This window comes from Peromyscus maniculatus, chromosome X, assembly GCF_049852395.1.
Source record: "Peromyscus maniculatus bairdii isolate BWxNUB_F1_BW_parent chromosome X, HU_Pman_BW_mat_3.1, whole genome shotgun sequence".
In the NCBI taxonomy this organism is placed as follows: domain Eukaryota; kingdom Metazoa; phylum Chordata; class Mammalia; order Rodentia; family Cricetidae; genus Peromyscus; species Peromyscus maniculatus.
In genome coordinates, this window is record NC_134875.1 from 138,693,104 (window position 1) to 138,714,005 (window position 20,902).

Here is a 20,902-nt window from a genome sequence, read left to right on the forward strand (position 1 = left end):
TTCCTTGTCCTTCAAATGGAAACAGTCATGAGTATGTCCAGTCAATGGGTGCTATGCCTACTGTAGTAGTCTGAATGAAAATGGCCCCCAGAGACTCACAAGGGGTGGCATTATTGGAGGTGTGGCCTTGTTGGAGTAGGTGTGGCCTTGTTGAAGGAAGTGTGTCACTGGCAGGTGGGCTTTGAGGTCTCAGAAGCTCCAGCCAGGCCTAGTGGCTCACTCACTGTCTCTTCCTGCTGCCTGTGAATCCAGATGTAGAACTCTCTGCTACCTCTCCAGAACCATGTCTACCTGCATACTGCCATGCTTCCCACCATGATGATAATGGACTAAACCTCTGAAATCTAAGCCAACCAGAGTTAATGGTTTTCCTTTGTAAGGGTGGCCATGGTCATTGGCCATGGTCATTCTTGATGTCTCTTCACATCAAGAAAACCCTGACTAAGCCACCTACAGACTCTCACCTTTACGTGTGACTGTCCCCATTTATAGTGAGGTCTTGTGGTAAGCCCTGTACCACAGAGCACATGCAACACAGGACGACACATGGGGAACTGACTACTGTGCAGGTGGGGGTGGTGAGGTGTTGGTAATGACCTCGGAAAGGGCATCCTCATGGGTTTATAGATTTGCTTGTGTTCTTGATGGTGGCCCTCAGCATTTCTGTCCATTGCTCTATACTGAGCCTGGTCTGAGGTTTGGCCTCCAGATATGTTGATGCTGGGGGCTGGATACTGAAATTGCTGAACAGACTTCAGACTTCAATGGATGTCCTTGCTTTGTGGTGTTTGGGTACCTAAGACAGATGAAACTGTGGGAGGGGGAAGCCTCTCCTTCCTGAAGTCAATGGATAGTCTATAGGGCTTCAGGGCAATGTGAGCAGTAGGAACTGAAAACACAGATACCAGGAGAAAGGACAGAGAAAGAAACTCTGCTTTGAGTCCTTCAAAACACCTACCCTGCTGCCCTTCTAGCAAGACAGTGAATCCCCACCCATACACCTTCAGTAATATTAATGGCATTCTGAGCTCCTATACTCACTGTCCAAATGGGACTGCTGCTTGCCTGATTGGCATCATTTCCTAGCAGCTACTAAGGGGAGTCCTGTGGGAAGAGGTAGGGACACACTCATCTAATAGGCAGGCTTGTTCCCTTCGGTCCACACAACGTGGAGATGAATTCCAAATAGTCTGGAGAACGAAGAAAGACAGCTTTAGAGAGAGGACCTCAACAGCTTTGGTCCGGTCCAGGTCTCTTGCATGTGAGGGCCATGGAATGCGTTGTCTCTTTCAGCTGGGACCATTGAGGGGTCCAGGGAGGAAGGTCATGTTTTAGGGGAAAGTGCACGTGCATAGGAAGAAGGGGCTCACCAGCAACAGTTCCCGGGTTCTGTCTGCATCACCATTTTGTCCTCCATTCCCTCCGTGCTTGGCTGAGGACAGGCATTGGGGAGAGCAAGCAACAGTGTCCAAACTGACTTTCTCATGTTCCTAGGCACCTGGACACCAGAAGACGGTGTCTTTCCTGGGTGTCGTGAACCCAAGTGCTCTCCAGAATATAATTTCCAATTTTTCTGATTATATTCTTACATTTCAAAAGTGTGTGTGTGTGTGTGTGTGTGTGTGTGTGTGTGTGTGTGTGTGTGTTCACAGATGTGCACGCCATAGCACACATCTGTGAATATTAAAGAACAACACGGGGAGTCTGTTCTCCCCTTCCACCACATGGGGTCAAGGAACTCTACTCAGGTCCGAAGGCTTGCTTACACATTGTTTATCATCTTCCTCTTCCCTGGTCTCAGATCTTCATGTCTTCTGTGTCTGAGAATTCCACTGCTTGGTAAACATCACAGGAAACCTTTTCACTGTGGACTTAAGAAATATACTGTGGCATGCTTTTAATCCCAGCACTTGGAAGGCAGAGCCCCCCCACCCCCCAAATGAAATATACTATGACTGGAAATGTGCTGGCATTATTACCCGCTGGAAGAAGAGACTCACGGCTACTGAAACTCCACTTCCCGTAATGGATGACTACACCACACACCCCATTCAAATGTTTATTTCGGTCACAGTTTGGGGGCTGAGTGTCCAATCAGCAAAGCCTCAGCTCCTTGTAGGGTACATAGGACAGGGTGACAGGACACTCAGTTGAGACAGGAAATGAGAGAGAATCTGAGGGGCCATGACCTCTATCACATACCTTTAAAATTACTGTTACTAGTTCTTTGTGGTTTTCATACACTTTGTTTTCATCATCCCACTCCCTTGCCCCCAACTCTTCCCAGATCCATCCAACCTTCCACATTCACCTAAAGCTGAAGACTTTTTTTTCTTGAAGATCACTGTGTGCTACAAGAATTTTCTTGGATGTGTGCATATCCAAGAGCAGCTGCAGGAACGAACTCACAGCAGTCCAGACATTAAGCACCAACCCTGTGCGGGTTCAGGCGAGATCTGTGAAACGTCGTTTTGAAAAGTCTGGGTGTTAGCTCTGACACTAATGGTGCTTGCAGCCCAAACATGAGGCCTGAGTTCAGTGGGAAAAGCCAGGCATGGTGGCTTGCCCTCAGAATCCTAGATCTGGTGAGGCACAGACTGGTGGGTAGATTGGTTTGGATCACCGCCCAGCAAGGCCAGGCTAATCATGAGCTTCAATCCACCAGAAAAACTGTCTCCACGAACAAGGTGGCCAATGCCTGAGTCATGTGTGGGTGTCATGACCAAAACACACTTCCCCTTGGGTACATATCCCCTCCCCAAACATGTATCTGCTCACATACGACATCCACAGAAATAACACAGACATACGTCAAAGATCTTCTGGAGGCAAACTGGCCTTCACTTCACTTCTTCCTCCACTGCCCCACCTCTAAGCATCCCACCAACTCCTCTCCTGCTCCTTAGAGGACAAAGCTTCTTTTCTGTGAGCCTTAGGGGACACACTCAACCACAGCCACCACTTCTGTGTGGTGTAGGATGTTCATGGAGAGCATGGCAAAGAGATGGAGACAGACAGAAAGGCAGAAAAAAAGGCAAAGCCTGCCACTCTCCAACCACGAGACTCTCCTTTGAAGTGACCCAATGGCTTGTGGCATCCTATTTAAACAATTTAGAGGCTCATTCCTAATGACTCCTGGAACCGCTCTCCAAATGGTCAGTCTCAGGAGGGACGAATGATCTTTTCCGATCCAATAATCCAGATCACAGTCACTGTACCTCAAGACGGAGCTCTGGAGTTCCTTTTGGCTCTTTGTGCAAAGAAGGACTTCCCATTGGCAGTGGACAGATCCTGGCCATGCTGACACTTTGGTGGGACCTGAAGCCAATGGCAAAGGAGGATAATCCACTAGAGTCCCCCAGGGTAAGGAGCTGCTCTTTTTCTTACCGGAAGCTGCTCCCATGTTAGAGTATGGTGTGGGGACGGTGACAGCTCATCCAGGACAAAGGGACATGTGTCTTCAGAACTCCCTCTCCCGGCTCTTGCCTCACTCCTTTCCACAGGCTAGCCAGCCTTTTCTTCAGAAGAGGGGGGAGCAGAATTCATGGCTATGACGCTCGGTTCCCCTGCCACTTTCTCTTCCCAGCCAAGCTTCGTGATCCAAGAGACTCACAGCCAACTACCACGTTTTTCCCTTTGCCTCCGCCATCGGGTGCCCGATCCCTCTTATCTAATCTGTGGTTGAGAGGGTCCTCTTCCTGAGAATCCCCAGAAAGTTGTAGACCTTCAGGAGTCTGTGTGGTAAGACTGATTCTCACCCCTACCAAACAGGGAGATCCTGTATTGTCCTGATGGCCCCTACAGCTAGAGGATATTGTAGTTCTGGTAGGAAACAGTTGGTTCTTGAAACCTCTACCTCTGCTACCCTGCCCAGGTTATAGTCTCCAAATCTGGTCTCAATTTGATGCCCACAGCCTGAGGAAAGAAAATAGAAGTACTTTCCTTTTGGCCAAAGTTTGTCTGTTATACCTGCTCCCAGCCCAAGAACACTGACCTTCGAGTAACACACTGATCTCTAATTGTGTCTCAATTCCACTTCCTCTGTGGTAATTTATGATGTGAACATGAGATTTCCCATATTCACACTCCATAGCCTAGGAGCAAGACTCACAAGAATGAGAGACGCCATATATACCGTACCAGGTTCCTCACACAGTCACCCCTCTGTCTGTGTGGTCCCCAGAGGACATCCTTCATGACCCATTCCTTGTGAACTCATGACTCCCTATTCAACATGAAATTACTCTGGCATACCTCGCCCTTGCCCAACAATTCTCTTGCCCAGCAGCCTCTGGATTCCCTCCTCGGTCTTGCCTCCCTGCCCCCTCCCCCACAGAGCTCACATACTACTCCCCCTTCCTACACTAGTCAACACCTTCCCTCACAAACTTACTCAGAAGCATGGGGAACTCAGGGAAGCCTTAAATCCCCCATGAACACACCTTCTCCTTTGCCCGGTGGCTAAAGGGGTTCTTGGCACCCTCCAGGTACAGGATGCTCTGACCTGTTCCCAAGAGCATCCATGCTAGGATCTCTCCACATTCTCCAATGAATCCCCAGAGCTCACTGTGGCATTTAAGCAAATATTACAAGCCATGTACACCATCCTGAGTATTTGCTGCACACACGATGAAGGGTCCCTTGCCTTGCCTTCAGAATGTACCTGGGCTGCTGTGAGTCATACTACAGCTGGGCAGGCTCCAGTGCTGTGCTTGATAGAAAGTCCCATGGGTGATATCTGGCCACTGAGGGGAACAGAATGGAGAAAGGGCCCCCTGACAGTATCTGACTATGTATCCATTAGATGGATTCCACCAGCTTGCACATTTATAGTCCAAAGCCTTTCAAACTCAAATGAGCCTCATTTCCCAGTCACGATTTCTTCGGATCTTCCTTGTGTTCCATTAACAAAGCTTGTCCCACTTTCTGTCAGGCCGATCCTGAGGAAGTGCAGTGTGCCTGGAGTAATGGTAAAGAAATCAAAAGGATGCCCAAGAAGTTCTGTGAACATAATAAAATGCAGAGGGTCTGGCAATGGACAGCAGCATGTGCTGTTCTTGCACTGGACTGGGAATTGGTTCCAGAAAACCTTGTGGGGCACCCCACAAATGCAAAGAAGCCTATCCCTCCAGGGAATCCCATGCCCTATTATGGCCTCCACAGGCACTGTACTTACATGCAGATCTAGTCCCTTACACACACACACACACACACACACACACACACACACACACACACACACACACACACACAGACCTACACACACACAAATTGAAATAAGAGGTTTTTAAAAACTGGTATTCTCTTGATTCAGTTAGTGTCCAATATACTCCAAACATCAATATCTTTATTCACAGTTTTTTCTTTTATGGAAAATAAATTTGTTTCTCATATAATATATCCTGATTATGGTTTCCTCTTCCTCTACTCTTCCCAATTCCTCCTGACCTTCCCTCTCCTCTGGATCCACTCTCTTTCTACACCTCATTAGAAAAGAACAGGCTTCTAAGAGATAACAACCAAACAACAAAATAAATAAAATAAGATGAAGTCAAAACTATCATATCAAATTGGAAATGGTGTTCCTACAGGAGGGAAAGAGTCCCACCAGCAGGCACAAGAGTCAGAGACCCCCCATGTCCTCCCAGTCAGGAGTTCCATATCAATACTAAGCCAGTAGGTGTAATACCTATGCGGAGGACCTGGTGTAGATCCAGGTAGACCCTGTGCTTGCTGTTTCATCTCTGTGAGCTCCTATGCGCCTTGCTTAGTTGATTCAAAGGGCCTTGTTCTGCTGGTGTCCTCCAGCACCTCTGGCTCTCACAATCTTTAGCCTCCTGGGATTTCCTGAACTCTGACGGGAGAGATTTGATGGAGACCTCCAATGTAGACTCTCCTCATAACATGTTGCTGTGGGTCTCTGCATTTGTTCCCATCTACTGTTGGAAGAAACCTCTCTGATGATGACTGAATCAGGCACTGATCTATGAGCATAGCAGATCATCATTAGAAAATATTTTATGGATATTTTTAGACCAGCAGTGTTTGGTTTTACCCTAGCTCTGTGGGCTCTCTAGTCTCTGGTTCTTGGTTATCCAAATAATGTCATGTGTGAATTCCTTCTTGAGTAGTTGGTCTTAAGTCAAATCAGACATTGGTTGGCTACTCTGACATTTTCTGTACCACCACTGCTCCAGCACATTTTGCAAGCAAGGACAGATTATAGGTCAGTAGTTTTGTGGCTGTGTTGGCATCCACATTTGTCTTTAGTTGGCCTGCAGAGTACATTCCCACACCAAAGTGACCAGAACACAGGGGTGAATGTTCCTTGTAGGCAGTTGAACTTCTCCATATTCGATGAGTTGTGTGTCCTCAGCAATGGGTTCCAACTGTCAGTTTTCAGAGTGCAACTCTTTGTCTTAAACACAGCCTGGGTTGAGGATTTCCATGGGCTCACCTTGGCCCTGAACTCAGTTGAATGCAACCCAGTCCCTCCAGTGAAAGTCTTGGCTGGCTTCAAGAGATGGTCAGTTGTGACTCAGTGTCCATCCTCCATTACTAGGAGTTTTCATTAGGATCATCTCCATAGATTTTAGGAAGTTTTCAATGCACTAGGTTTCTATACCACTCCCCAAGTGTCCCCCAAATCCAGTCTTCCCTCCCACACTCTCTCCCTCCAGCACATCCCCACCTAATTCCTCACCTCCTTACTGTCCCCACCTGCCCCCAGTCCTATCTTAAAATCTATATTTCCTCCTTCCAAAAGATCCATGCATCCCCACCTAGACCTCACCTCTCTACCTAACCTCTCTGGGTCTAAGGATTGAAGCTTGGTTATCATTTACTTTTGTTTCTTTTTTTTTTTTCGAGACAGGATCTTACTGTGTAGCTCTGACTGTCCTAGAACTCACGCTGTAGACCAGGCTGGCCTGGAATGCATAGAGATTTGCCTCCCACGAGCAGGGATTCAAGGCTTGTACCACCACTTCCCGGTGGTTATCATTTACTTAAAGGCTAACTCACAGTTATAAGTGAGTGCATAAGTATTTGTCTTTCTGTGTCTGTGTTACCTCACTCAGAATGATTTTTTTTCTAGTTCCATCCACTGCCAGCAAATTTCATGTAATTTCTAAAAGTTGCATTCTGTTCCAATGTCTTTTGACAGACTTCTATGTTGTTTCCCGTTTCTGGCTATTATGAATAGAGCAGCAATGAACATGTTTGAACAAGTGTCCCTGAAGTAGGATGAAGAATCCTTTGCACATATGCCCAAGAGTGTTACAGCTGGAACTTGAGGTTGATTGATTCCTAATTATTTGAGGACCTGATGTACTGATTCCCATAGTGGTCATGAGTCCTGATCTCACTGCTAGGATCCCCACAAACAGACCAAGCTACATAACTGTCACCCACATGCAAAGGGCTTAGGTTGGTCCCCTGCATGCTCCCTAGCTGTTGATCCAGAGTCTGTGAGCTCCCAGGAGCTCAGGTGAGCTGTGTCTGTGGGTTCCCACCACACTTCATGAACTTGACCCCCCTGGTTTGTACAACCCCTCCTCCCTTTCTTCAACAGAGTGCTTGGCTGTGGATCTCTGCGTCAACCTCCCTCAGTTACTGGATGAATGCTCTCTCATAACAATTAGGGTAGTCACCAATCTGATTACAATAGAAGGCCAGTTCAGGCACCCTCTCCACCTTTGCTAGGAGTCTTAGCTTGGTCATCCTTATGGATTACTGGGAGTTTCCCTGGCACCAGGTTTCTCCCTAACTCCAAAATTCTCCCCTATCAAATTATCTGTTTTCTCTCTCTCTCTCTCTCTCTCTCTCTCTCTCTCTCTCTCTCTCTCTCTCTCTCTCTCTCTCTCTCTCTCTCTCTCTCTCTCTCCATCATGCTCCCAACCAGCACAACCCTATCTCTCCTGTTCCTATCCTCCCAGCCCCAGCCCCTGCCCCCAATTTACCCAGAAGATCTCTTCTATTTCTGATTCCCAGGGAAATTCATGCATCCCTCTTAGGACCCTTTTTGTTACCTAGCTTCTCTGGAGCTATGGACTGTAGCCTGGTTATCCTTTACTTTATAGCTAATATCCACTGATGAGTGAGTATATAGCATGTTTTTCCTTTTGAGTCTATGTTACCTCACTCAGGATGATATTTTCTAATTCCATCCATTTGCCTGCAAATTTCATGATGTCACTGTTTTTCTCTTCTGACTATTACTCCATTGTGTATATGTACCACATTTTCTTAATCCATTCTTCAGTTGAAGGGCATCTAGGTTGTTGCTGGAGGGCTTCTCTCCAGCGATATCCACAGCACTAGGTTGTTTCTAGGTTCTGGAAATTACAAATAATAATGCTATGTCCACTGTTGAGCATGTGTCCTTCTGGTATAATTGGGCATTCCTTGGGTATATGTCCAAGAGTGGTATTGCTGGGTCCTGAGGTAGATGATTCCCAATTTTCTGAGAAACAGCCATACTGATTTCTAAAGTGACTGTATAAAGTTTGCACTTTCACCAACAGTGAAGGAGTGTTCCACTTTCTCCACATCCTCTCCAACATAAGCTGTCTTCAGTGTTTTTGATCTTAGCCATTCTAACAGGTGTAAGATTGTATTTCATATTTGTTTTGATCTGCATTTCCCTGATGACTAAGGATGTTGAACAATTCTTTAAGTGTAACTCAGCCATTTGAGATTCTTCTATTGAGAATTCTCTGTTGAGATCTGTACCCCATTTCTTAATTGGATTGTTTGGTGTTTTGGTGACTAGTTCATTGAGTTCTTTATATATTTTGGAGATCGGCACTCTGTCAGTTGTGGGGTTGGTGCGTATCTTTTCCATTCTGTAGGCTGTTGTTTCATCTTATTGACAGTGACCTTTGCCTTACAGAAGCTTTTCAATCCAGGAGGTCCCATTTATTAATTATTGTTCTCAGTGTCTGTGTTACTAGCATTCTATTCAGAACAGAAGTGGTCTCCTGTGCCAGTGCATTCAAGACTACTTCCCACTTTCTCTTCTATCAGGTTCAGTGTAACTGGATTTATGTTGAGGTCTTTGATCCACTGGAACTTGAGTTTTGTGCACGGTGATAGATATGGATCTATTTGCATTCTTCTACATGCTGACATCCAGTTATGGCAGCACAATTTGTTGGAGATGCTTTCTTTTCTGCATTGCATAATTTTGGCTTCTTTGTCAAAAATCAGGTGTTCATAGGTGTGTGGAGTTAGGTCAGTGTCTTTGATTTGATTCCATTGATCCACCTGTTTTTTTTTTTTTTTTTTTTTTTTTTTTTTTTTTTTTTTTGTGTGTGTGTGTGTGTGTGTGTGTGTGTGTGTGTGTTTGCCAATACCATACTGTTTTTATTACTATTGTATAGCAAAGCTTGAATTCAGGGATGGTTATATCTCCAGAAGTTCCTTTATTATTCAAGATTGTTTTGGCGATCCTGGGTTATTTGTTTTTCTATAGGAAGTTGAGCATTCTTCTTTTGAGATCTGTGAAGAATTGTTTTGGAATTTTGGTGGGGATTGCATTGAATCTGTAGATAGCTTTTGGTAAGGTTGCCATTTTTATTATGTTAATCCTACCGATCAATGAGCACTGGAGATCTTAATATTTTCTGATATCTTCTCCAATATCTTTCTTCAAAGACTTAAGTTCTTGTCTTACAGGTCTTTCACGTGTTTGGTTAAAGTTTCCCCAAGATATTTAATATTTGTGGCTATTGTAAAGGGTGATGTTTCTCTAATTTCCTTCTTGGCCAGTTTATCATTTGTATATCGGAGGGCTCCTGATTTTTTTTTTTATTTAATCTTGTACCCAGTCACATTAATGATAGTGTTTATCAGCTGTAGGAGTTCCCTGGTAGAACTTTTGGGGTCACTTATGTACACTATCACATCATCTGCAAACAGCAAAAGTTTGATTTCTTCCTAACCAATTTGTATCCCCTTGATCTCCTTTTGTTGTCTTATTGCTCTAGCTAGCACTTCGATAACTGTATTGAATAGAGAAGGAGAGAATGGACAGCCTTGTCTTGTTCCTGATTTTAGTGGAATTGCTTTGAGTTTCTCTTCATTTAGTTTATGTTGGCTGTCTGCTTTCTATATATTGCTTTTATTATGTTTAGGTACATTCCTTGAATCCCTGATCTCTCCAAGACCTTTATCATGAAAGTGCATTGGATTTTGTCAAAGGATTTTTCAGCATCTAATGAGATGATCATGTGATTTTTTTTCTTTCAGTTTGTTTATATGGTGGATTACACTGACAGATTTTCATAAGTTGAACCATCCCTGCATCTTTGGGATGAAGCTTACTTGATCATGGTGGATGATTTCTTTATGTGTTCTTGGATTTGGTTTGCCAGTATTTTATTAAATATTTTTGCATTAATATTCATGAGGGAGATTGGTCTGTAATTCTCTTTCTTTGTTGCATCTATGTGTGTTTTGGGTATCAGGGTAACTGTATCCTCATAAAAAGAGTTTAGTAATGTTCCTTCTGTTTCTATTGTGTGGAACAATTTGAAGAGTATTAGTATTAACTCTTCTTTGAAGATCTGGTAGAATTCTGCGCTGAAACCATCTGGTCCTGGGTTTGTTTTTTGCTGTTTCTATTTCCTTAGGGGTTATAGGTCTGTTCTAATTGTTTATCTGGTCTTGATTTAATTTTGGTACATGGTACCTATCAAGATAATTGTCTATTTCTTTTAGATTTTCCAATTTTATGGAGTATAGGCCTAGTGTTTCTCTGGATTTCCTGATATTATGTTCCCCTTTTAATTTCTGATTTTGTTAATTGGGATATTCTCTCTCTGCCGTTTGGTTAGTTTGGATAAGGGTTTGTCTATCTTGTTGATTTTCTCAAAGAACCAATTTTTTTGTTTCATTTATGTCTTGTTTTGTTCTCTTTGCTTCTATTTTATGGATTTCAGCCTTCGATTTGATTTTTTTTCCTGGCGTCTATTCCCCCTGGGTGTATTTACTTCTTTTTGTACCTTTATAAGTAGGTTTTTCTTTAGGTTGGGAAAGATTTCTATGATTTTCTTGAATATATTTTCTGTGCTCTTGAGCTGTAATTTTTCTCCTTCTTCCATCCCTATTATTCTTAGGTTTGGTCTTTTTATGGTTTCCCAGATTTCCTGGATGTTTTATGTGAGGAATTTGTTGGATTTAACATTTTCTTTGGCCAATGAGTCTATTTCCTCTATTGTATCTTCAAAGCCTGAGATTCTCTCTTCCATCTCTTTTAGTCTGTTGGTTATGCTTGCATATGTAGTTTGTTCTCTTAACCATATTTCCATTTCCAGGATTCCCTCAGTTTGTGTTTTCTTTATTGCTTCTCTTTCAATTTTCCAGTCTTGAACTGTTTCCTTCACCTGTTTGTTTTTTCTTGGCTTTCTTTAAGGAATTCATTGATTTCTTCCATTTTTTTGTTTGTGTTTTCCTCAATTTCTTTAAGGGAATTTTTCATTTCCTCTTTACATCTTCATAAAGTTATTTTTAAGGTCATTTTCTTCTGCTTCATCTGCATTGGGATGTTCAGGTCTTGCTGTTGTAGGATCACTGGGTTCTGGTGGTGCCATATTGACCTTTATGTTGTTGAATGTATCTTACACTGTCATCTACCCATCTCTTCCTCCAACCCGTGCAGGTGGGGCCTGTGTCTCCTGGGGTCACTGATGCAGTGGAAGATGCTGCCTTCTGTTTGCTGGGGCCACCGTTCTGTTTCATTTTTTAGTCTTTATGTGGTTTGGATATCAGGGTAACTGCGGCATCATATAATAAATTGGTAAATGTTCCTTCTTTTGTAGTTTATGGAATAATTTGAAGAGTGTTGGCTTTAAGTCTTTTTTGAAAGGTTGATATCGACTTCTGTGCTAAAACCATTCAACCCCGAGGTTAGTTTTCTTTTTCTTTTCTTTTCTTTCTTTTCTTTTTTTTTTTTGATTTGGAGAGACTTTTAATGACCTCTTCTATTTCTGTAGGATTTGGAGGTCTACTAACATTTTTTTTATCTGATTTTGATTCACCTTTGGTAAGTGGTATCTATTGAGAAATTGTCCATTTCTTTTATATTTTACAATTTGGTGGAGTACAGGATTTTAATCTATGTCCTTATGATTCTCTGAATTTCCTGTGTGTCTGTTGTTCTGTCTACCTTTTGTTTCTTATTTTGTTAATATGGATCTTCTCTCTGCCTTTTTATTAGTTAGTATAAAGGTTTGTTTGTGTTTTATTGGTTTCATCCCTCCTTTTGATTATTTCTTGCCATCTGCTCCTCTTGAGTGTGCTTACTAATTTTATTCTAGAGCTTTCTTCTGTGCTATTATAAATGGCTAGCATGTGAGCTCTTCAATTTTTTTTTATGTACACACTTAGTGCTGTGAACTTTCCTCTCAGATCCACTTTCATTGTGTCCCATAAGTTTGGAAATGCTATGTATTTACTTTCATTGAATTTAGAATGTGTTTAATTTCTTTCTGAATTTCATTCATGGGGCATTTTTTATTCATTAGGGTTGTTGTTCAGTTTCTCTGAGTTTGTAAACTTTCTGTTGCTGTTGATATGCAGTTGTAATCTCTGGTGGTCAGATAGGGTGCAGAGAGTTATTTCCATTTTCTTGTATCTGTTGAGATTTGCCTTGTGATCGAGGACGTGGTCAGTTTTAGAGAAAGTTCCATCAAGTGCAGAGATGAAGATAGATTTTTTTGTGTGTGTTTTGGTGAAATGGTCTGTAAGGTATCTGTTAGGCCAGTTTTGGCTTATAAAGTCTGTTAGCTCCAGCATTCCTCTGTATAGATTTTGACTAGATGGTTTGTCCTTTGGTGAGAGTGCAGTATTGAAGTCTCCCAATCTCAGTGTGTGAGGGTCAATATGCGATTTAAGCTGTAGTAGTGCTTCTTTTACAAAATTGGGTGCCCTTGGGTTTGGTTTGTAGAGATGATAAGAATTCTAATATCCTCTAGGTAGATTTTACTTTGAGTATATAGTGTCTTTCACTATCTCTTCTGATTGGTTTTGATTTGAAGTCTATTTTGTTAGATATTAAAATGACTACAACAGCTTGCTTCGTGGGTCCATTTGCATGGAATATCTTTTTCAAACCATTTACACTGAGGTAAATTACCTATTACCCAAGCTCTTTCCTTGATGTTGGGGTATTTTTCTTGGATACAACAGAAGTATGGATGCTGTTTTCACATCCATTGTGTTAGCCTGTGTCTTTTTATTGGGGAATTGAGACCATTGATATTGAGAGATACCAAAGACCAATGATTGTTCACTCCTGTTATTTTGTTGTTGATGGTGGTGCACCACGTGAGTTTATGTGTGAGTCCCTTCCTTTGACTTTACTGGCGTGAGATTATATTTCCTGTATTTTCATGGATGTGGTCAGCCTCCTTGCGTGTAGGAGGTTTCCTTCTAGCACCTCCTTGTAGCTAGAGTTTTCCTGCTTTGCCCACAGTCAGGACAAATCTTTGTCACCCGCCAGTCCCACAGCCGCTCAGACCCAACCAAGTAAACACAGAGACTTATATTGCTTACAAACTGTATGGCCGTGGCAGGCTTTTTGCTAACTATTCTTTTATCTTAAATTAACCATTTCCATAAATCTATACCTTGCCACGTGGCTGGTGGCTTACTGGCGTCTTCACATGCTGCTGGTCATGGCAGCGGCTGCAGTGTCTCTCTCTGCCTTCCTGTTCTTTTATTTCTCCTCTGTTAGTCCCGCCTATACTTCCTGCCTAGCCACGACCAATCAGGTTTTATTTATTGACCAATCAGAGCAACTTGACATACAGACCATCCCCCAGTACAGCCAAGTGCAGATCATCTCAGACACCTGCACTCAGGCCCATGGTCCTAATCATCCTCTATGCAAACCTGCTGGGTAACGTCACAAGGAACCCAAGAAGGGCTCCCACAGGACATACATTAACATCCCACAGCACCTCCTATAGTGCTATATTTGTAGATAGATGTTGTTTAAATTTAACTTTATCATGGAATACTTCCTGTCTTTATGCATGGTGATTGAAAGTTTTGCTGGGTATAGTAGTCTGACCGGGCATCTGTGGTCTCTTAAGAGTCTGTAGCACATCTGCCTAGGCCCTTCTGGCTTTTAGAGTCTCTATTGAGAAGTCGGGTGTAATTCTAACAAGTCTGCCTTTATATGTTACTTGGTCATTTTCCCTTGAGGCTTTTATTATTCTTCCTTTATTTTGTACAATTATTGTATTGATTATTATGTGGTGGGTTCACTTTCTTTCTCACTATAACCTATTTGATATTCTGTATGCTTCTTGTGCCATAATAGGCATCTCCCTATTTCCACGTTAGGAAAGCGACAGCCTACAGAATGGGAAAAGGTCTTCACCAACCCCACATGCGACAGAGGACTGATATCCAGAATATATAAGGAACTCAAGAAATTAGACATCAAAACGACCAACAGTCCAATTGAGAAATGGGCTTTAGAATTAAGCAGAGAATTCTCAACAGAGGAAACCTAAATGGCTGAAAGACATTTAAGGAATTGCTCAACATCCCTAATCATCAGGGAAATGCAAATCAAAACAACTCTGAGATACCACCTTACGCCTGTCAGAGTGGCTAAGATCAAAAACACTGAAGACACTTTATGCTGGAGAGGATGTGGAACTAGGGGAACTCTCCTCCACTGCTGGTGGGAATGCAAGCTTGTACAACCACTTTGGAAATCAATATGGTGCTTTCTTAGAAAATTGGGAATCAATCTCCCCCAAGATCCAGCTATACCGCTCCTGGGCATATACCCAAGAAATGCTCAATCATACCACAAGAGCACTTGCTCAGCTATGTTCATATCAGCATTGTTTGTAATAGCCAAAACCTGGAAATAACCCAGATGCCCTTCAACTGAAGAATGGATAAATAAATTGTGGCACATATACACAATGGAATACTACTCAGCAGAGAAAAACAATGACATCATACGGTTTGCAGACAAATGGATGGATCTAGAAAAAATCATCCTGAGTGAGGTAACCCAGACTCAGAAAGACAAATATGGTATGTACTCACTCATAGGAAGATGCTAGATGTGGAACAAGGATGACTGGACTTCTACTCACATCACCAGTGAGGCTACCTGGAAAACGGGACCCCAAAAAAAGACGGAGAAATAGACGAGATCTACATGAACAGCCTGGTCATGAGTGGGAACAATGAAGGGCGATGGTCGAGGGAAAGAGAGTGGGAGATCCTAGCTGGATCAAGAAAAGAGAGGGAGAACAAGGAATAGGAGACCATGGTAAATGAAGACCACATGAGAAGGGGAGGAAGCAGAGAACTAGTGAGGCCCACAGAGAATCACAAAGATACCCCCGCAAAAGACTGCTGGCAATGGTCGAGAGACGGCAGGAACTGACCTACTCTGGTGATGGGATGGCCAGACACCCTGATAGTTGTGCCATAAACCCCATCCAAGGACTGAGGAATCTGGATGCAGACATCCACGGCTGGGCCCCTGGTGGAGCACTGGGAGTCTAATTAGTGAGAAAGAAGAGGGTTTACATGAGCGAGAATTGTTGAAGCCAAGGTTGGATAAAGCACCGGGACAAATAACCAAATGAATGGAAGCACAGGATCTATGAACCAAAGGCTGAGGGGCCCCCAACTGGATCAGGCCCCCTGAACGGGTGAGACAGTCATTTGGCTTGATCTGTTTGGGAGGCAGCTGTGCGTTGGTGCTGGGTCCTGGGCTCGTTGCATGAGTTGGCTGTTTGAATCCTGGGACTTATGCAGGGACACTTGGCTCGGTCTGGGAGGGGGGGAATGGACCTGCCTGGACTGAGTCTACCAGGTCCATCCCGGTCCTCGGGGGAGACCTTGATCTGGAGGAGGTGGGAATGGGGGGTGGGCTGGGGGGAGGGGGAGAGGGGCGAGAGGGGGAGAACAGGGGAATCTGTGGCTATTATGTTGAACTGAATGGTGTTGTAAAATAAAAAAAAAAACAATTTCTGGGCCTCTGAGCTGGGTTTATTCTCCTTCCTCTCTACCACGAATTCTCAACCTGTGCGTTGTGACACCTTTGGGGGGGAGTCAAAAGATCCTTTCACAGGGGTCACATATCAGATGTCCTGCACATCAGATATTTACACTATGATACCTAATAGTAGCCAAATCACACAAATAAAATAGCAATGACATAATTTCATACACAAATGAAATAGCAATGACATAATTTCATGGTTGGGATTCACCACAACATGAGAGACTGTATTAAAGTGCCACAGTTTTAGGAAGTTTGAGAGCCACTGCTCTATACCTAATATTCTTAGGTTTAGTCTTTGCCTAGTGTACCAGACTTTCTGCATGTCTTGTGTCAGAAGTTTGTTTACAGACAATGTTTTCTTTGACCAATGTATCCATTTCTTCTATAATATCTTACATGCCTGAGATTCAGTCTTTGATCTCTTGTCTTCTGACGGTAAAGCTAGTTTGTCTCTGTAGTTCCTATTGGATTTCCTGAACTTTTCATTTGTAGAATTACCTTGGTTTGGGTTTTCTTTCCTGATTCTTTTCCCAGTTTCAGGTCTTGCACAATTTTATTCATTTCCTTCCACTATTTGTGTTTTCCTGGATTTCTTTAAGGTATTTCTTTATTTTCTCTTTAAGGACCTCGGTCATCTTCATACAGGCTGTTTTAAGGCCTTTTTCTTGTGATTCAGCTGTGTTGGAATATTCAGGGCCTGTATGGAAGGACAGCAGTGCTCTAGTGGTGAGATGTTGTCTGGGTGCTATTGGTTGTGTTTATACACTGGCATCTAGGCATCTGCGTTTGGGAAGTTTGCAATTCCAGATGCTGATATCTGGTGTTGTCTTCATTGGGTGGGTGTTTTGTTCCTTGGTGTCTGTTTCCTCTCTGATTTTCAGAGTGTGTTATGGCCATGTGTTGCCTGTTCTCCTGGCCTGCTCAATCGATGTGTTTACAGGGAATGCCTTTGGTGTTGGAGGCTGGGATACTGGATGAGTTGGGGGAAGGAAGGTTGGAGGAGAAGGTCCTTATGATCTGTTGGGGATGGGTCAGAGAGGAAAGGGAGACCACAGCTGGTTTCCCCCCACAGAGCTGGGGATGAGACTGGGGGATTTGATCTCAGGAGCAGTAGGAGAGGTATGGGTCTGCCTTCAGCCTAGTTGTTGGCCTGGAAGGAGTTGCCCTTGGGTTAGCAGGGGTGCCTGCTGGAGTTGGTTTCTGGACCAAAGCAACAAGTGTGGGGGCTGATGTTGGAAGGGGGAGGAAGCTCTGTGGGAAAGCCAGTAGATGGAGGCAGGGGGCAGGGAAGGCAGTCATGGGTACTCTGCTGCAGAGCTGGGGAAGAGACTGGGGATTGCATCTGGATGAACACAGAGAGAGGAGAAATCTGCAGGCAGCTTTCCTGCTACCTTGTTTTCTGACAGCTATGGCCCATGGTTGAGCAGAGGCTGCTTGCTGGGGGTGGGAGCCTGGATACAGCCATGTGTGGGGGGAGGAAGACTAGGCAGGGATGGTCTGTGGGATCCGTAGGAGTTCCAGGAGGAGAGGGGGAGGCTCCAGCTGGTGTCCTGAGGCAGCACCAGGGACCAGACTGGGAGGTTGGATCTGGGGGAACAGAGACAGGAGAAGGCCCTCAGGCAGCCTAGCTGGTTTTCTCCTATGTCACAGTTTTTGAGTCAAAAGGAATGTAAATGTCCTCTTGCCTGCCTGGGAAACAACATTCTTCCAAGCACTCCAAACACACTGCCAGCCTTCTTAGTCCAGAGAGCTTTGGGTTGGGGCGGGGCAGGCAGTGTCTAATCGAGAGTTTGAGAGAACAATTTTCGTATTGGCCTGTGCTTCCTGTATGTAGTGATCCACCTCTCAGGACGCATTGAGAGCCCGAGACCTAATTTCCCTCCTTACCCTCTCTCTGCAATGAGAGGCATGGAGATATAACATCCCTGCTGTAATCAGAGTTCAGAGAAATCCCTCCAGCCTCAACTACTTCAAAATTTAGGCTACCTCCCCAGCCCGGGACCACTTAAGAGATGAGAGGTGATCCGGCCTGACATGGGCACATGGATTGGTGACCACAAGGTCATTCTGCTGATCCTGACATATGCTTTCAGCTTAAGGAGAGAAAGAACTTGGGAAAACAGTCAAGGAATGTCCATAACAAAGACATCCAGAGCAAAGGTCAAGCTGAGCTTTTCTTGCCCAGGTCTGGTTCTGTAAGAGTACCTGCAGAAATCCTTATACAGCCACCCCTCCAGGGTGGATCAGGGTCCTGCAGGATGTTTAGCCTCGCCATCATGGATAACTGGTCTCAAGGGAGTGTAATCGTCCCTCTGCTGAGGGGCTCTGCTCTTCCTAGAATCCAGGGTGACTACAGGTTTAGGAGGATGACTCCACTTGGGCCTTCAGTCTGGATGGGAGTGAGGACAGGGTTAGGTACAAATGGCTCTTTAGACAGTCCTTGAGTGACTGTTGCAGATATGCAGGGTGAGGCAGGGGTCTGACAAAGGAAAGGAGACCCACAGGAAAGGGATGCCAGACTTTTGTCCTTCACCGTAGTTAGTTACCTTGTGGGCCCAAGTGAGGATCTGATGCTTTCTTTCTTCATTCAGAATCCAAAGCGGCTTCTCAGGGCCTGTTATACCCCCAGCCCTGGGGCAGACAGCGGCCTCCAAGGAGGAGAAGGATGTGACACAGGCATGGAGTTCTGGATTACCTGTGACCAGGGAAAAGGGCATCACTGTAAGTACAGCATCTGTGCCTGTCCCTACTTTTGATTCTCTATAGCTCCGCACTTTTAGGCGTCGTGTGCTAAGTGGTTTAAAATGACAGACCGTGAGTGAAGCTGCCACAGAAGGCTTTCCATGTCCATCACTGGAAATGAGATTTTCGCTGTCATGAGTGGGTCGTGCATTCAGAGGACACAAGTGTAATGGCTGAGGCCTCCTCATGTCTCTGAATGGCACTCCAGAAGCTGTCAGGCAGATGGTTCTCTCCTTCCTGGAAACGCATGTCGAACAGGCCCCCAGCCACTCCGGCAGAATGAGAATTCTCAGATGTGCAGCTCCATTTGCCTGAAGATACCATCTGGACTGGGGGCCGATTCAAACCATGACGGCCGAAGATGATGTGGTGTCCGTGCACAGAGTTTTTCTCCGGTCATTTAAATCACATCTGGTGGTGCTGTTCTTCCCTCTCCACCCATTCCCTTGCCACCTTGTTCATGCAGAGCAATGGGAAGTGGAAAGCGTGATGCGGCTGACGTGGAGCCGATTCTTCACTGCACATTTCACACTGAGAGCAAGGGATGCATTCCCAGAAACCAGCAGGCTCTGCTGACACTGAGACAGAGTCCTATCTTACGTCCAGTGGAGGGAAGGGAGACTCCCCAGCAGTCTGCTCCGTCAAGATTTCACATCCTTCTTCCCCTTTGTCCTTCACCCAGTCTTGACCACCTTTGTATAAGGTGCGAAATTAGATTTGGTTTTCCTGTCTGCACGTAATGCCGCTGCTTCTCAGCACCTGATTTCCAACTGCGATAAAGCATATTCAACCTCCTACACACTGCTGCAGTCTGGGGACTCCAGGTTACTGTGCACATGCATCTGCTAGGCTCTTGGAGAATGCATTCATTCATACACACACACACACACACACACACACACACACACACACACACACACAGCCATTCACACGTGCACAGGCACCACACATGCTTACATACTCACCATGCATGCTTACACACTGTGTCCAAGTAACAATGACGTGACGACCTGAGAAGAGATCTCTGTGTAGTAGGCACCCTCTGTGTCGCTGCGTGGTTCACTCCCTGCATGGTTATGAGTGAAGCAGGGGAAGAGGACGATGAGTGGATGAGAGAGGAATTGGCAGGTCGTCTAGACAGTCTGGATGTCTTAGGGACAGGGGGGGCAGTGGAGGACTGTGAGGGAGTGGGCCAGTCCGGTAGATGGTGGAGGCTTTCAAAGATTACCGAGACTAGAGGAGACAGAGGTTCACAAATGTTTGGCCATAGTGAGTTCAAGTCGGTGCACAGAGAGTCCAGGATCCCTGGAACTATCAGGTAAGTGTGGACTGGGAGGACACTAGAAACTGAGGACCATCTCCAAGATGGAGGTGCAGCTGTGGAGCTGGGAGTCATCAGTAGATGGCGACACAGCACAGCAGTTAGGACCCAACATGCCTAGGTTCACATGGGGGCTCCAGGACCCGTTAAATCTTTCACTGGGTACAGCATGTCAAAGCCCTCTGTGCCTCCCCCATTTCACAGTCTCAACGGGAGGGATGGGAACAAAAAGGTGACGGTAACACCGAAATTTTGCCGCCTTCACTTAGTGAACGATAGTGTTGCCTTTGTAGATGATGATCGGCTCTACAGAGATGCTGTTTTGTCGAGGAAGGGGCTAAGCAGAAGGGCAGAGGGGACCAGTGAGGCCTGTGGAGCAGGTGAGCATAGGCTGGGTACAATGGTGTTCATGTGTGCACTGCTGTGAAGAAACCCGTTATTTCTGTTCTTACAAACCCTTTATGGGGCTAGGACTGCATTTCATTTGACAGAGGTGCCTATGATGCAGGAAGCCTTTGGTTTGATCAAAGCCTCACATAAAATAGGTGTGGTGGCACAGGCCTCCAATCCTGGCACTTGGGATATGGAGGCTGGAGGATCAGAAACTCAAGATCATCCTGCTTAGAAAGGGAATTTGAGGCCAGACTCAGCTACATGAGACCCTGACCTCCAAACCCTGATAAATACCCAATTTCAACTCATTTCAATAAATACATAAGTGTTCACATTGAATCCCTCCTTTCCTTGGACTCTAACAGAAAGGCAATCCCAGCCTGTCACACAGTGGTTTT

General features: G+C 44.7%; 1 protein-coding gene across 1 annotated transcript in view; it reads left to right on the forward strand.

The window, feature by feature from the left end:
* Positions 1 to 20,604, forward strand: part of LOC102919968 (protein VCF1-like) — a 45,218-nt gene extending 24,614 nt beyond the window's left edge. The window contains exons 3-4 of the mRNA XM_076561704.1: positions 18,640 to 18,769; positions 20,405 to 20,604. Of these exons, the coding sequence (XP_076417819.1) occupies positions 18,640 to 18,769; positions 20,405 to 20,538 (264 nt within the window). The 3' untranslated portion in view covers positions 20,539 to 20,604. The remainder of the gene's footprint in view (positions 1 to 18,639; positions 18,770 to 20,404) is intronic.
* The last annotated feature ends 298 nt before the right edge of the window (positions 20,605 to 20,902 follow it).